At 41.7% G+C, this 16,732-nt stretch overlaps 1 protein-coding gene across 4 annotated transcripts in view; it reads right to left on the bottom strand.

The window, feature by feature from the left end:
* PEBP4 (phosphatidylethanolamine binding protein 4) overlaps window positions 1-14,439 on the bottom strand; it is a gene marked incomplete at its 5' end in the record, with an annotated part of 268,449 nt that extends 254,010 nt beyond the window's left edge. Inside the window, 3 exons of one of the 4 annotated variants that reach the window (XM_082200676.1) lie at window positions 9,473-9,605; window positions 10,856-10,978; window positions 14,320-14,439. In XM_082200676.1, coding sequence (XP_082056802.1) covers window positions 9,473-9,605; window positions 10,856-10,977 — 255 coding nt within the window. Of the gene's footprint in view, window positions 1-9,472; window positions 9,606-10,855; window positions 10,984-11,080; window positions 11,150-14,282 lie in introns of those variants that run through there. The other 3 variants (XM_082200674.1, XM_082200675.1, XM_082200673.1) reach the window with 3 other exon arrangements.
* Window positions 14,440-16,732: the final 2,293 nt, after the last annotated feature.

The raw sequence follows: 16,732 nt of genomic DNA, 5'->3' as shown, positions 1-16,732 counted from the left end.
ATGAGGTTAACCATTAACTGACTGCTAAAATTCTTTCTTAAGCTATACACAAAGTAATTATAACAGATGCTAATTATTGCCTTTACATACTTAGAAGAAGGAATCCTATATTCACATTATGCTGTTATCCAATCTGGGAAAGGAAATACACACAAGTAGAAATGGCTCCAGAGCACCCCTGATAACTCTGCCGGTGCCCACCTGTCAGGGGCTGTGCCAGCAACAATGGCTGCCCCAGTGGTTTGGCCTCTGGCAACCTATGGGAACCTTTATTATTTTGCCTGCCAGGCCAGCCCCTGCCAGTAGCATCCCAGCTAGCTCCACTAGCCATCCTTTTATTGTCCCTCTCCCCCTTTCCTGACTAGCTCGTATATCCTGGCAGCAGAATGCAGAACTCATTCCACTTGTCGACCACGAGGTGCCTCTCCCCTTAAAGTGTGCCAAAGGGCCACTTCCCTTGAGTCCAGCAGCGATCAGCAGATTGTCACTTGGCAACAACACAGAAGCAGTTCTTCTTGGTCCTCTGGAGTGCCCTTCCTTTGGTAACTTATGAGGCGGTAACAGTTATGCCCTGAACACCTCTTTTAAAATGAAATGTGTCCCCATGGATTCCTGGCCTCTTAAATTTAGTTTTTGCTTTGTAAACTGCACAGTTTTATTTGTGACAGACAACAGCGTTATGTTTTTATCCAGTTTTTAGAAATTTTTATTGAATGATGTGGTTTTTAGGCATTTTATTATATTAAGTGGTATACATTATAAAATAAATAATAAGATCAATGAAATGTGACTATCAGGCTAACCCATGTATAAAAGGCTGTGCCCTCTGGGCTATTACATAACATTTGGGCTTGATATCTTCTAACTGAAATCCTGAGACGCTGGCTTGCTGCAGAAGGTACAGGAGATACTAAGAACATAAGAACAGCTCTGCTGGATGAGGCCAGTGGCCCAGCTTTCTGTTCTCACCAGATGCCCACGGGACCCAAGGCCACCAGCAGCTGGTATTCAGAACACGACTGCTTCCCACCATGAAGACGGAGCGTGGCCTTCTTGGCTAGCAGCCACGGATAGTCTTATCCTCCATGGATCGGCCCAATCCTCTTTTAAACCCATCCCAGCTGGCAGCCATTACTACTTCCTCTGGGAGTGAATTCCATAGTTGAACTATTTTGCTGTGTGAAGAAGTACTTTATTTTGTCTCTCCCAATCCTCCAACATTCAGCTTCATCAGAGAGTGATGAAGTGAGTGAGAGAGAAACTTTTCTCTATCTGCTTTCTCCATGCCATGCATAATTTTATACTCTTCTATAAAGTTGCCTCTTGCTCGCATGAACTATAAAGGCCCAAATGTTGTGATCTTTCCTCACGAGGGACTTGCTCCATCCCCTTGTTCATTTTGGTTGCTCTTTTCTGAACCTTTTCCCGCTGTACAACAGTATCCTTTTTGAGGTGAGGCAACCAGAACCTCTTAGAGGGAGGTGGCCCTTTAGACAAGGCAGCAGAACTCAACAGAAATTCTGCCCACTCGGCTGAAGTTAACTTTTGCATGAAACCTGTGGGAAATTCCATATCAATTTATAATTTCCCTGAAGAAATGTCAAGGGTAACAGTACCATCTAGTGGTCTTTCCATCATAAAATAAGCATTTCAAACTTGTGTGAGAATAAACAAGTCCACCTGCTTGCTGTTAGCAGTGATGTCTGCCTCTGATACTTCTTCCATATATTCCCAATATCTTCAGCTACAGAAGATTTGATCTAAACAGGAAGATACCATGCATACTTGAAACCGTGTTTATGTGAAGTACCTCAAAGACTTGGAAGTCCTGTGAAAATGTGAAGGTGTGAAATGCTCCAATTCAAAGACATCCAGCCCAAATATTACTTAGCTTAAGTGAACTCTGACCAAGCAGTGGTCACAGGCCTTACTGACTGTCATATCTTATTATTTATAATAAACAAGATGTGAATGTTCCCTAAAACACCTTAATCCTGGCAAGCGGGCAATATGTAATTGAATATATAATCTGTAATTAGATTAGTAAATTTGTAATTTCAAGTAGGTACATCATTTGTGACATGCAATCTATGTCTTACTGGGTTTGAACTTGTGTAAGAAATTATTTTAATTGTCTTTATACGATACAATGATCTTTATTGTCATTGTCCCATACAAAACAATGAAATTGAAAAAATCTACATCAGACATTCAAAAACCAACAAGCCTGCTATCCCAGCTATCCCAGTCCGGTCAACCCCCTAAAAACTCTGATACCCCATAATTAAATACAATATAGTCCCATAGAGATTACCTTACACTGTGTATAAGTTGCTTTGTATGTGTTTATTGTTCTATTGCTTCAAGATGTTTTGCAGGAAGTGATTCATAAATGGAAGGAAATAAATAATGAATAATTTAGCAAGTATGTAATTTAAGGCACAGTTGTCATCTGGAGATCTACCTGCCACAGGGTTCCATGGAAGATCTGAGGTGACAATGGAACGCCAAATACACAGAAATTAATCCGTTCCGCGCGTCTCTTCGTCTTGCGGTTTTTTCGTCTTGCGAAGCACGGCTATTAGCGGCTTAGCGGCTATTAACGGCTTAGCGGCTTTAAGAAAAAGGAAACAAACTCGCAAGAACTCGCAAGACGTTTCGTCTTGCAAAGCAAGCCCATAGGGAAATTCGTCTTGTGGAACGACTCAAAAAATGGAAAACTCTTTCGTCTTGCGCATTTTCCGTCTTGCAAGGCATTCGTCTTGCGAGGTACCACTGTAATTAGTAGTAGTAGTAATAACTTCTGCCACTGCATCCTCAATCCTATCCCATTTGCCATATGGGAATGTATTTAAAGGGGTTGACGGGTGTGTGTGAGAACAAGCAGCAACAGTGTTAGGAAACGTATTTGAATCCTACCTCCCCAAGTCAATCATTTTCTTACAAAACAATTCTTCCCCCTTTACCAAAAGAACGGGAGGCAAAGGATGAGCAAGTAAAATTCTCAATGGTACACTGGGCAATAGATATTGGTCATAATATAGATATGGAAGCATGGGAACAATTGTGGAATATGGTTATAAAATTTACAGCATGTTATGGTCCAAGAGGAAATGATATGAAAATGATATATCGATGGTACCTAACACCAAGTAAAATAGCAAAAATGTATAAATCCAAACCAAATAAGTGCTGGAAATGTAAAGAGAAAGAAGGTTCTTTTTATCATATGTGGGGGTCTTGTAGTTAGGTTAAAGCTTACTGGGAAATGATACATAATTAATTGAAAAAGATGTTTAAAATAATGCTTGTAAAAAAAACCAAAAACCAGAAGCTTTATTTTGGGGAGTTATAGGGACAGAACTACTCAAACGGTATAGAAATTTATTCATGTATGCAACTACAGTGGCAAGAATGTTACTTGCCCAAAAATGGAAAGAAGAAGAAGTCCCAGCAAAAGAAGAATGGATACAAAAACTTACGGAATATGCAGAAATGCCAAAACTTACCAGAAAAGTAAGAAATCAAGATAGCAAACTTTTAATAAAAGAATGGAAATGGTTTATTGAATATTTATAAATAAACTGTAATAACCTGCAGTTTTGTAAGAGTATAACAGTCCTACCTTGGGTTACAGCCGCTTCAGGTTGCGTTTTTTCGGGTTGCGGACTGCCGAAACCCAGAAGTATTGGAATGGGTTACTTCCGGGTTTTGGCGGTTGCGCATGCGCAGAAGTGCTAAATCGTGCCCTGCGCATGCACAGAAGCGCTGAATCGCAACCCGCACATGCGCAGACACGGGTTGCGAATGTGCATCCCGCACGGATTATGTTCACAACCCGAGCGTCCACTGTATATTTAAAATAGATGAATAAATGAGCAAATTAAGTTAATTTAGATATGTAGAAAATATTAAAAAATAAATTTAAGGAACTGCAGAAAGAGGGGGAAGGAAGTCAAGTTCTGAATGTTAAAATGATTGTAATTTTTTTGAAATGTATACAATTGAAAATCATAAATAAAATATTAATAATAATAATAATAAGGGAGCCACTGCAAAGCGGTGCCACCCACCCTTAGTTCGGAGAGTCGCTCCAGAAGGATACCATGATCAATGGTATCGAAAGACGCCGAGAAGTTGAGAAGAATTAACAGGGACATGTTTCCCTTGTCTCTCTCTTGACAGAGGTCATCATATAGGGCAACCAAAGCAGTTTCTGTGCCAAAACTTGGCCTAAATCCCGATTGAAATGTGATTCAGAAAATCAGTTTCTTCCAAAAGTGCCTGTGATCTGAAATTGTCCTTGGGTGGATTTCTGCTTTTGTAATATTATTTAATAAATCCTTTGTTGTCCCGATTGTGTCGATTCGTCCCGCCGGTTTATGTGGCTCTGAATAATGTGTAAATTCTTTCTCTGTTGGATTCTTAAACCTCCAAGCGTCGAACAAATTCAGGAGTTCTATTAATTGGAAAAATGTAGTTGGGAGTTTGTTCTGCCTCTTTTCTTTCTTCTTTATTGTTCTGTCCATGTTTGGATTGACTACTCCATTAAAATCTCCTAATAATATAATTTCCCCCCCCTAAATATTCTATGACTTTTTCTTCCAGGAATTGATAGAATTCGAATTTTCTTTCATTTGGTGAATAAATTCCAAAAACTATCACTTTTTCATTATTGATCTTAACCTCTATAATCACTGTTCGACCTTTTTCATCATTGTAAAGCAGTTTTGGCTCCAGCTGAGGTTTTACATAGATTACCACCCCTCTCTTTTTTCTTTACTTGATGCAATAAACTCAAGCCCCAATCTCTTATTTATTAATACTCTTTTATGTTTTTCCGCTACATGAGTTTCTTGCAGACAGATTAGATCAGTGTTTTTCAACCTTTTTTGGGCAAAGGCACACTTGTTTCATGAAAAAAAATCACGAGGCACACCACCATTAGAAAATGTTAAAAAAATTAACTCTGTGCCTAGATTGACTATAAATAAACTTACTGGGCTGCTGCTGCTGCACAGGGCTGGGACTCACTCGTCTCTCTTCCGAGACCTGACCGTGACCGACTGGTTCCAGATGACCTCCTCACCTAACGCTGCACCTGCGGCCTGGTCTGGATCCTGGATCCGGATGCGGAGTATAGGAGTATAGCATCTAGATCAAGGGAAGTAATAGTGCCACTGTATTCTGCTCTGGTCAGACCACACCTGGAGTACTGTGTCCAGTTCTGGGCACCACAATTCTATGATTCTATGATTCTCTCTGCAGTGCCGACTCCCGCCGAGTCCTGGTCTCCATCTGTCTCCTCCTGCTCCGGTCCTCCTGGTGACTCGAGTCACGAAGTCTTCTTCTCTCTGCTGCTGCGCACACTGTGCTCGGGCGGGAAGGAAGTTGGAAGATGATGTGCTACTGTGATAGGTCCAGGCTGGAGTCTGGACCAATCACAGCCCAGACATCAGAAAAGTGGAGGGTGTCCCCCTGAGGAGCGCCAATCGGCGCCCCTGCTGGCCGAGGGCAGGGTCAAAAACCCCACCCCACCCATACCCAGGACACAGTCTGTCGCCCGCCTAGAGGGCGAAAATTTGACATTTTTTTGGTTTTTTAAATCTTTTGAATTTTTCAATTTTTCCCACGCCACACCAGGCAACATCTCACGGCACACTAGTGTGCCGCGGAACAGTGGTTGAAAAACACTGGATTAGATCATATTTTTGCTTAACCAGAATATGGTCCACCTTGTTCCTTTTTGATTTTTCATTTAAACCATTTACGTTCCAAGTAATAAATTTATAATCCATACTTTATTTCTTATGATATGTCAAAGGATTAATAAATAAATAAATTACACATTCAAGGTCTCAGTATACATTTAATAAATTCCCTTCCTAGATCTGTCTCCTAACTCTCAACTGTTTGTCCAATTTCCTCTGATTCTCCCAACAATTGCCTTTTTCCTCCGAGGTCTTTCCGGTACTTTCTCCAGAACTTGTCCGCATCTAATGCCGACAAGCACTTTCTACATTTCCCTTTAAAGAAAAAAGAGATGCCTTCAGGATACTCCCACCTATAGTCCACTGCCTTTGCCTCTAGTGCCTCGGTGAGAGGTCTGTAAGTTTCTCTCTTTTTTATCAACCGATTTGGGATAATCTTGTGGACGATAATATCATTTCCTTCCGATTGGAATTTCTTCTTGTTACTAGCTTGTAAAATTCTATTTCTGAAATCCATAGAGTTAAAAGAGACTAAACAATCAGCCGGCCAGTTGTTTGCTACATTAGATTTGACTCTGAATGCTTTTTCTATTTTTTTAAAATTTTTTTTGCTACTTCTGCTTCTTCTAGGTCTAACCAAGCTGCTAGCTCTTTTGAGATTTTTTTATCAATTATTTCCTCTGCGTCCTCTGTAAGTCCTCTGAATCTTAGGGTATTCTCCCTTCTCTGCATTTGCAACATCGCAATAGAGTCCAAAGTTGAATCCTGCTGTGCTTTCAGATCTGCTGTTTCTTTCCTTATCTTATCACATTCCCTTTTCAACTCTCTATTTTCATTTTGTAATTTTTTCTGAGCTTCCTCTAGGTTCTGTGTTTTACCTTTAAGGTCTGGCACTATTTTCGTCAGTTCTGAATTTTTTTGTACTAAATTGTTGACCTGAGTTGATCACTCAGCTGCTATTTTCACATTTTCATCTATTATAACTCCCATTGAAATAAGTTTTTCTTCTGTTGCTTTTGCCTTTTCATTTACATTATTTTTTAAAATCTTGGATATCTTCCTTCAAACTTAAAATTAATTTTCTCATATCTAGTGGTTGATCTGACATCATACCTGATGTCAATTACAGAGGTTCTCCTGATTTGTGAGGCTGAAATTGCTGCAGAACATGACACAGTTGTTTTTTTACCAGACATCACTAAGAAATTAAATTAGCTCACTAGGTAATTTCTTCTCTTTCACGACAATTTTACCAGTCTGATAGTAATCTCCAGGCTATGTATCCACTAATTTTTTATATTCCCAGTTTCACTAAATATATTTTAAATTGATTATGAACAATTATCTAATTAGTTACAGCCAAGCATCAATACAGCTATATCACAAATTCATCAGATCAAAGAAATATAATAAATGATTGCAATCCTTGCGTTCACTTAATCATTCAGGGTAATAGATCATATATATAAATCTTCAAACAGGTTAGTGGTTCAGTTAAACAGCACCTTGCAACAAAGCTAATGACATCTGATACTAATGTAGCTAATGCAGTTGGTTGTGTCTTCTGAGGTATTAGCTACCCCTCCCAGTTTGGCGTCTTCTACAAATTTGATGAGCATCCCCTCTGTTTCTTCATCCCACACTGTGGAACACCCTCCCACCAGATCTCAAGGAGATAAGTAACTATACAAGCTTTAGAAGACATATGAAGGCAATTTTTAATGTTTTATTATGTTTTTGTATATGCTGGTAGCTGCTCAGAGTGGCTGGGGCCACCCAGTCAGATGCGTGGGGTACTAATGTTGTTGTTGTTGAATCCGAGAAATGATTGAGGGTATGCAATCCCTCTCCCCCCCAAAAAAAAAACAACCAAACCCCCGTCTATATTCACTTATTGGACATACACTTTCCAAACCAAGTCATTAAAAAGATGTTAAACAACACTGGGCCAAGAACAGAACGCTGCAGCACCCCACTTGTCACTCGTTTCCAGTACAGCAGGGAGCTGTGGGGTTCAGCCAGTCAACCAGCTACAAACCCACCTAAAAGTACACGTGTCTTGCCCACATTTTTCCAGCTTCTCTGCAAGGACAGCACAGGGGAATATACTATTTAATTATCTGTTCTAGGACCTTTCCTGTTACTGATGTAAAGTACTTGCCTGGATACTGTTTCTCCCCACCCTTGACAATGGGGACAACATTTGCCTGCCTGCAGCTGACCTGTTCTCAAAGCCTTCTGAAAGATAATAGGGCAGGGGCTCTGTGCCTGTGGGCCTCATGTTGCTTAGTCTAGGCTGAGTCTGATATTCTCCAGTTTCTACCAGATTGTGTACATGTGTTTATCCAGCCTCCCTTTTTATTATTCTGTGTCACCAATTGAGAATTGTGTGACTGAAGAACAACAGTGCCAATGCAGTTCTTGGAAGCTGTTCTTTGCAAGCTCCACTGAAATGGACTGGCACTGTCTGAGAACCACAGGACCTCTGCAGAAGGACTTCCACATAAATGGTGCCCCAGACCCTGTAGGAAATTTGATAATGAAATTCTTTATCCCAGACTAATAAAGATATACAGTACAGAGAAATGATACATTTAAAAGCAATATATTATGGGGCCACTAGATGTCACTGTGCACCATATGGCTCACCATGCAAGTTCCAGGGTCTGGGAGGCAACAAAGGAAATGCTAGGGATGAGGGGGTGTGGAATTTATACCAAATTATAGCATTTCCAGTATAGAATATAGCCAATACCTCTCCCACTATCTCAAGTTATACCTCCAGAAAAGTGACACTTTCGTGCTTTTTGAAGGATCTGTGCATGCTTCTTCTAAACAAACATTTCTGCAAGTGTGATCCCTCCCTTTCGCCTGGATCCTTGTAAAAACAGAAAAGAAGAAAGAAGCAACTAGCAGAGCTCCTCTAGAAGAAGATGTGCCTAGGAATCAACAGTGCAGGAATGATGCCAAAGTGCCACAAGAGGGGCTCCCAGCCCAGGGTCATTTGTGTCTGATGCACTTTAGTGCTGCTTGTGTACCAATTGTTTTAACTTACCCGGCTGTTTATTCCTTTTTATCATACCCTTCCTCTAATGTGCACATAGTACTCAGTATCCAGTTATTCTCACAACAGTCCTGTGAGGGAGATCAAGCTGAGGGACAGTGACTGGCTCTCACCCAGGGAGCTCATGTTGGGGGGGGGGCTCTTCCAAATGACCTGCTTATTGTACATGGTTTACATGGAGCTTATGCAATGTCCGCTCTTAACTGAGTGTTTGTTCTGATTTGTTGCAGGGGGTTATACAACAATGAACACAGAATCCTGATTTGCTTGCATGGAAGTTATAAATCTTCTTGTCAATTATCTCACATTTTTGGTGCATTTTCCCTTTGGTTTCCTAACCACAAAAAGTTTTTTTTAAGTGGATTTATTGCAAGAGAGCACTTTAACATACTTTAATTGCACAAACCTAAATTCCCAGTATATGATTAAATCCCTCCCATTGACATGCTGAAAGCAACCTGAACATTTGAACCTGGATTTTCCTGATCATGCACTGAAATTTTATTCATGTCACTACCTTGTGAGAGTACAAACAGGATTTCATGAAACAATCCCTGGGCTGCTGGCTTTTCTGATATTAAACACTATTACAAAAAAAAATATTAAGATGATATGTGATTTGATGACAGGTCTGTATTCAAAATATCTCTGACATGAACAAAAACATTTTCACAAAATGACACCATTGCTGCCTTACCTCATCTGCCTGGTGGTATCTGATATCTGGGCTGGTCCATTCCGTGCTGATCCGTTGACGGTACTGGTTGCACTTTGGAATAAATGTACAGCCAACATCTCCCAGCTCTGGATACAAAACTTCTAAATCTCCTCTGTAAGCAACATAAAACTGGAGTGAGATCTTACAAAAGACTCCAAACAAGAAGTGAGTTGAAGATCAGCAGCATTCTATGAAAAGTATAAATTTTAAATATATTCACCTTGTCCCCAAAAGAAAGCTTGCATTGGATAAACTACTACAGAATAAAGTTTATACACCTGAGTTCTGTGACCACAACCAGTAACACATCGTACAATAATTACTTCACACATCCATATTGAAAATGCACCTTTCCTTGTACACACTATTAAAGTAATTAAAGTGTAGCTAATTGGTTCTTTTCATTTTTTAGATTACGTCTATACAAGCATCCTAACAATCCCATATTTGACTCCCTTATTATTTATTTTTCCAGGTTAATTCATCCGTCTCTTTGCAATCTGCTCCACATCACTGAAAGCTCTCTTCCTCCCCTTCCCCTTTAATGAGCAAATTAACACATTCCCCAAAGTGCCCCTGATGCAGACCAAGAAGGGCCTGTAATATAGTATGCTAAATAGCAGAGGCTTTCTTAATGTAGGCAAAAGTTAACCCAAAATGATGTGATGTGGCCAAGGACTTCTCAAAGATTACATGATTCTTATAAAATCATTTCTGTACAGAAAGGAATTTACAATGGAACTTTTTTTAATAGCTTAGTACAGTAGTGATGGAGAATTCAAAGTCAGAAGGTGTGAGTAGCATGATTACAATATTCATACTATAAATCAGGGCAGGGGACCCTCAGGCCCATGGACTAAATGCAAAAAACAAGCAAACCACGCCCTGCTGGCCCGCAGGACTCCTCAGCTCCCCTCCCTACAACGCTCTAAATTCCAGAATAAGAAGCAAGATGCAGCCAAAGTTAAGTACAACTAATTCCAGTTTGTTTCAATAGAAGAGTTAAGCACATGCAGACCTTCTCCTACCCAAAAACTGTTGCATCACATCTCCCAGAAATGTTCTGGCACAATGTGTGCAAACATGGATGTAGCCGGGGGGGGGGGGGTGCAGTGGGCAGTAAATTAATAAATAAATATACTTAACTAACTGAGGTTCTGCCCCGCCCCGCCCCCAGCATAAAGCCTACCCCCCTAACATAAATTCTGGGTGCACCCATTGTGTAAAATATGAAAATGTCATTGCCATGCACCACTATGATATTCAAATAAACTGCTTATCACATTGTCAGGGGCCGTGATGTAATAAAATGATCCCTTGGGCTGTGTTTCTATGGGAAATGCGAGGGAATCATGAGCTCACCTACAAAACTGGGCATCCTTCTCGTTCAGCCTCTCAAAGAGGCACTCCTCTCCCTGTGCAGCAACTTGCACACCAACACCCATCAAACCAGCTGCCAGGAAATAAATGATCAGGAGCTTCATCCTGTCCTGTGAAAGACAAAGGATGTAAAACGTACAGCTTCTCAAAAATGAAGCCACACACCAAGCCTGTGTGCAGTTTTGTAAGTTATAGGAAGGCAATTACTTCCGAGGTCTCTTGCCAAGTGCCAAATCCTCTCTCCAGGCCACTTGTTTGCATTTGCTGTAGTTCCATCACCTGCAGAATAATAACAGTCTCTCTTCATCTTCCCCTGCTCACTAAATTACATTGTTCTTATATAAGGAAGGTTTTTACCAATCTCACATTAATCCCACTTCTATCTGTCATCAACTGCATCTATTTTAACATGTACATTTTTAAAGACCTTGGCCAATCTTAACAATGAACTCTTTCATATTATGCTTCTTTTGTGGGATGATAGCCTAAAAGCAGCAGTTTATAAAATGCTTTTTACTACTTGGATGTGATGTAAACCAGCGTATGTATCCAGTACCTCCTGATCCTACTCAAATGGCATTCATATTCAGCTACATCCACAAAAGTGATTAATGGAACTCAGGGCTACTGACAACCATTCAGGAGAATCTGCCCTTTTTTGGACTACATATTGACCAGCTAATTGAAGACTACTACTGCTTTTGAAATGCCTCTAGAGCAGCTATGCAGATTTGCTGCCGTCCCAAACTGAGATCCTTTTTTGTGTGCATTCATGATGATTTGCGTTCATGGTAGTACCAGGGCAATCATACACAATCCCACTTTCAGTGCTGTTTCTAGCGACAACCATTTTGGGGCAGAAATACTGCTTCCTTTCCAATCAGTGCATGTCTTCCTGTAACTGGCTGCTGAAATCCTCTAAAGTCTTAGACCACAAACAGTCCTGTTGCGCTATACTACAAGAATATCTCTCGACAGCAATAATGCATTAACACTGGGAAAGCATCACAGAACTAATAAAGCAGTGATATGTGGGCAGTCAAGTATGAACCCGCTATTAACTGAGTCAATTTCGCATCGGAGAATACACCCACACAAAAAAACAATAGCCTTGAGTAGCTATTTTCCTCTAGAGAATAGGAACATGGTGCGTGGTACCTCTAATATGATTTATTGCAGTGTAAGCATTTGTGGAATTGTACCCATTCATCAGATGCACGAAAACGTATCCTACAATAAATCTACTGGCCTTTCAGATGCCACGAGACTCTCTTTTTTGTTAATAGACTTACATGGCTACCCTCTAGAACTCATTTCATACGAGAATGTTCCTAAGACTGTTGTTTAAATCACAGAGATATAGGCAAGTAAACTTTTTTAAATGTATATGAAAATTTGTCCCAGAAAAACTAATTACGTAGTATTGATATCTTCCAAATTTTATACTAAGGGCTCATGTCAGGTTGCCACCTTGGGTCAGGAATAAGACAGGTTGGGGGAACTGGAGAACTAAAAATTCCTTAACTGGTGCAGATACGGTGAAAAAGTCCAAAGATGAAATGGAGGGGACATTCTGCAGGCTTCAATGTTAGGCTGTGCTAAAAAAAATCTCTCAGGTTGTACCGATTGCTGCTCTTCCTTTAAAAATACAGAAGCCAGCAGCCGGATGTTTCGGACTACTGTATAGCACTAATTGAAACACAGGTCTCTCACAGCATAGCTGTTTTTTTAAAGCGGTCATCCATATACACAATGACCTAAAATCACTGAAATTACCTGCCCTATAGGACCAACTTTACCCATCTGGTGACATGTGCACACAGAATTGCACATAGAACTTCCTGGATGTTGTTGTTTAAATACAGAGAATTTAGGGTGGTCTCACAAAGATTGTAACGAGACACCCATAGGCAGAGTTAGAAGAGGGGAAAGCTCTTGTCTTCTCTGCCACTTCCTTTTGATAACACCTTCCATGGAAAGCACACAAAAGATAGCAAAGGCTACAATCTCATGTGCACTTACAGTGCATGCTTATACATAAGAAGAGGCCAAAGACCCATCTCTCCCCCGGTCTGCTCTCAATGGCCACTCAGGTGCCTCTGGGAAGCCTGCAGGCAGCCCTCTCTCAACTTCCGTTTCCCAGCCACTGGCATCCAGAGGCATCTGCCTCACACCCTGGACGCAGAACACAGCCATTACGGCTGGGAGTCACTGATAGCTTTATCCTCCCATCAAGTTCTCTTTTGAAGCCATCCAAATTGGTGGCCGTGACTACTTCTTGCAGGAGCAAATTCAATATTTTAACTATGTGCCCTGTGAAGAAGTACTTTATTTTGTCTTTCCTGGATCTTCCAACATTCATCTTCTTCTGTCCCCAAGTCCTAATGGCTTCTATCACATTTCTCCCCACAGGTTGCATAATTGCATACAAGTATATCATAGCTCTCCTACTTTTCTTTTCTCCAGTCTAAAAAGTCCCAAATGTTACAACTTTTCCTTCTAGGGAAGCTGCTCCAACGCTTTGTTCATTTTGGTTGCCCTTAGTAAGCCCCATTGTCTCCCTCCCTCCTGCGTGTGTTTATGATTGCTGCTTTAAGCATGACTGTGAGTACATTACTGTATGCCCTTGAGCACTTAGGGGGCCTTTACTTTTGGGTAAACATACCTAGGATTGCGCTCCTCATCTTGTCCCTGCTTCCCTTCCAACCCTTGAAATGCAAAGGTTCTCATCTGAACTCCCGCTAGATCAGTCCAGCACCGCAGCTGAATCTCACAATCATGTTTAAACAGAAGTTTGAATGTGAATTTACTCCTTGCAGTTGGGATTGCAGCCCTTGAATCCTTCTGGCTTTTGCCTTCCCCCTTTCACACTGCTTCCTGGGGGATTATTAAGGAAGCCAGCACACCCTCACAAAGGAAATGCAGCTACTTAAGGCACTTAGTAGGAAGCAAATCCCACCCAACTCAAGTTTATTTCTGAGTAAGTAGGACTTAAAGGTAAAGGTAAAGGGACCATTAGGTCCAGTTGTGGACGACTCTGGGGTTGTGGCGCTCATCTTGCTTTACTGGCCGAGGGAGCCGGCGTAAAGTTTCCAGGTCATGTGACCAGCATGACTAAGCTGCTTCTGGTGAACCAGAGCAGCCCACGGAAACGCCGTTTACCTTCCCGCCGGAGTGGTACCTGTTTATCTACTTGCACTTTGAGGTGCTTTCGAACTGCTAGGTTGGCAGGAGCAGGGACCGAGCAATGGGAGCTCACCCTGTCGCGGGGATTTGAACCGCCGACCTTCTGATTGGCAAGCCCAAGAGGCTCAGTGGTTTAGACCATAAACATGCTTCAAGATCACACATCACCTCTTAACAGCGCAGGCCTAACAATGCCTACTCAGAAGTAAGTCCTGGGGCTTACTCCCAGGTAAATGTCTTCCGTTTCTGGCCGGGGTTACCTGGAATTGACGTGTCAAAGGCAGGGCAGGGCAGAACAGGGAGCTGGAGGGACGTGGCCCGTCCAGACGCAGCGCAACCTCCCAAGCCGCGCCCGCCGCTCTTACGTCAAGTCGCCCAGCTGGCAGGTGCGAGGGCGGGGCGGCCAAGCAGGAAGGGGCGCGGCGCCCATTGGCTCCTGCAGCCGTCCTTCTCCCCCGCCAGGCTGGCAGTTGGAGCGCGATTCGGGCGCTGTCTCCGCCCCCGGGCGGGCGGGGCTGCCCAGCTTGACTCGGAGCCCTTTGGCTTGTGGTCAGATGACGGCAGGAAGGGATGGAGGCCGAGGGAAGGAGGGTTGAGCAAGAAGAGCAGCCCAGGAGGTGTCGCTTAATCCTATGCTCGCTGGAAGAGTAAAGGCTCTGCCAATTGATGAAGCAGCTTCTGTGGCAACTTTTTCCACGGAAATTTAATTAGCATACATTTAAAGCACATCTGCCCCACCCGCCAAAAGAACCCTGTGAATTGTAGTTGGTGAAGCTCTGCGAGGACTCTTGCGCCTGGGCTGGGCTGGGCTGGGCTGGGGGTGATGCTTTAAATGTACGGTGTGTCCACAGCCATCCCAAGAGCCACGCCATAGATAAACCACCTCCCTGTTTTCTCCCTATCAGACTTCTCTTACAGGGACTGAAACATGATTTGTTCTTTTAGTTGTTTTGGCTAGACAACATCTCTAAATGTAATGGACCTTCTTCCAAACACAGTTAACAAATTCAAGTTCATTTAAACTTGGATGTTTTTAAATGAAGTTCCAGTGATTTATTTGTTTATTTCCAAGTAACTGTGCATAGGATTGCAGTCTTACCAGAAAGTGTGTTCTTTTGAAGTACATGACACTTTAAAAAAATAATTTAAAAGTTTTTAAACGTTTATACAGTTAGGCAAGAAAAGGTTTGAACAATGTGAAACGCAGAGCGACAACCAATCTGATTAGGTCATGGGTTGCCAACATGTCACCTGTAGGTTCACATGTGCCCCAGAGGCCTTCCCTGACCCTAAAAACATCACTCCCCCATGCCAAGGTCAGACTTGAAAGAAGAATTCTGTTGTAGCCAATAGAACAAGTTGCCATGTGTGCTTGAGAAGGGGAAGTCGTGTCCATGACAGTTTTTGCAGAAGCACCCACAGGCACAAAAAAGTTGGCAAAGCCCTGACTGAAGGCGCAGTTCAAAAGTTTGGGAAACAACACCCTTCTGCACACATTTACACGTACACAACTGTAATGACAGTGCGGGAGGGTTGGCTGCTCCAAAAGACGTGAAGCTAGAATGCTTTCACATCAGAGTGGACACTGGCAAGAAGTCATGTTTTGAAAATGGGAGAAAAGGAAAGTTTAATTATAATAGAGTTTACATTTTGCACTTAGCCCAACAGTTTGTCTGTGAGGTCAAATGACCATCAGCTAATGCACTGAGAAATTACCCAGAAGGCACACTTAACTTTAAAATATGTACGGGCATTCAGAGTAATTTCTGTACAGTGGCCTCCAGCTGCTTCCATGGGAAGAGACCATGCCATTTACTGTAGCAACAAAAAATTGCTCTCCCACAGAATAGAAGAGCATAATAGACTGAGCTGCAATGCACATTGTGGGAAACTTGTTGATTCCAACACATCAAAGTATGCAAGAGATGTTAAAAAATGAACACAAGAAAAACTGGAAACTACTTATTCAAACCTATACTTAACATGGTTGCAGTTTCATTTTAGACTTCCTTCAGTTGAGGGAAGGGGAAATAGGCCACAGGTACATAAACTTTCTTGCTTTTGTGTGTGTATATACATTACACAAACAGACATGCACATACTTTCTTATTCTTACCAAATTTTACATTTTCCCTGGGTATATGAGCCCTCGATTTTTGAGCACGATCAGTTATTAATTATGATGACAGTGGTTCTGGTGCACAGAAATTCACAAGTGTAGAGAGATGCATAAATAACTGAAAAGGAGATATAATTCATTCTCAATCAGGCAAAAACCCAACTAGAAAATTACACACACACAATTTTTATGAAGAGATCCAGTCTTGAATGTGATGTCTAATCTGGCCTTAAAAGTTCTCTTAACAGCTTACCTCTACATGTTAGGTGCAAGCCATCATAATGTTTCAAATTTGGGGTAACAGAGTTTAGGCGTGCAAGGGCACCTTTAACTGCTAGAGTTAGTGATGTTAGCAATTAATAATATTGTAGAATTTAGATAATACTTGGGGTATTGAAGGGAAGAAGCTGGGGAAGCCAGCTCTTGGATAAATACAGAAAATACAGAAAAAATAAGCTTCCTTTCCAGGCCAGGGCCTCACCTGGGATACAAGCCATTAAGCATGACCAAAGGTGTTGAGGGAAATGCTTGGGTCTGTGCCAAAGGAGGAGGTT

Source organism: Podarcis vaucheri (genome assembly GCF_965113315.1).
Source record: "Podarcis vaucheri genome assembly, chromosome: 15".
Lineage (NCBI taxonomy): Eukaryota > Metazoa > Chordata > Lepidosauria > Squamata > Lacertidae > Podarcis > Podarcis vaucheri.
This window is presented reverse-complemented; position numbering and strand designations above follow the sequence as displayed.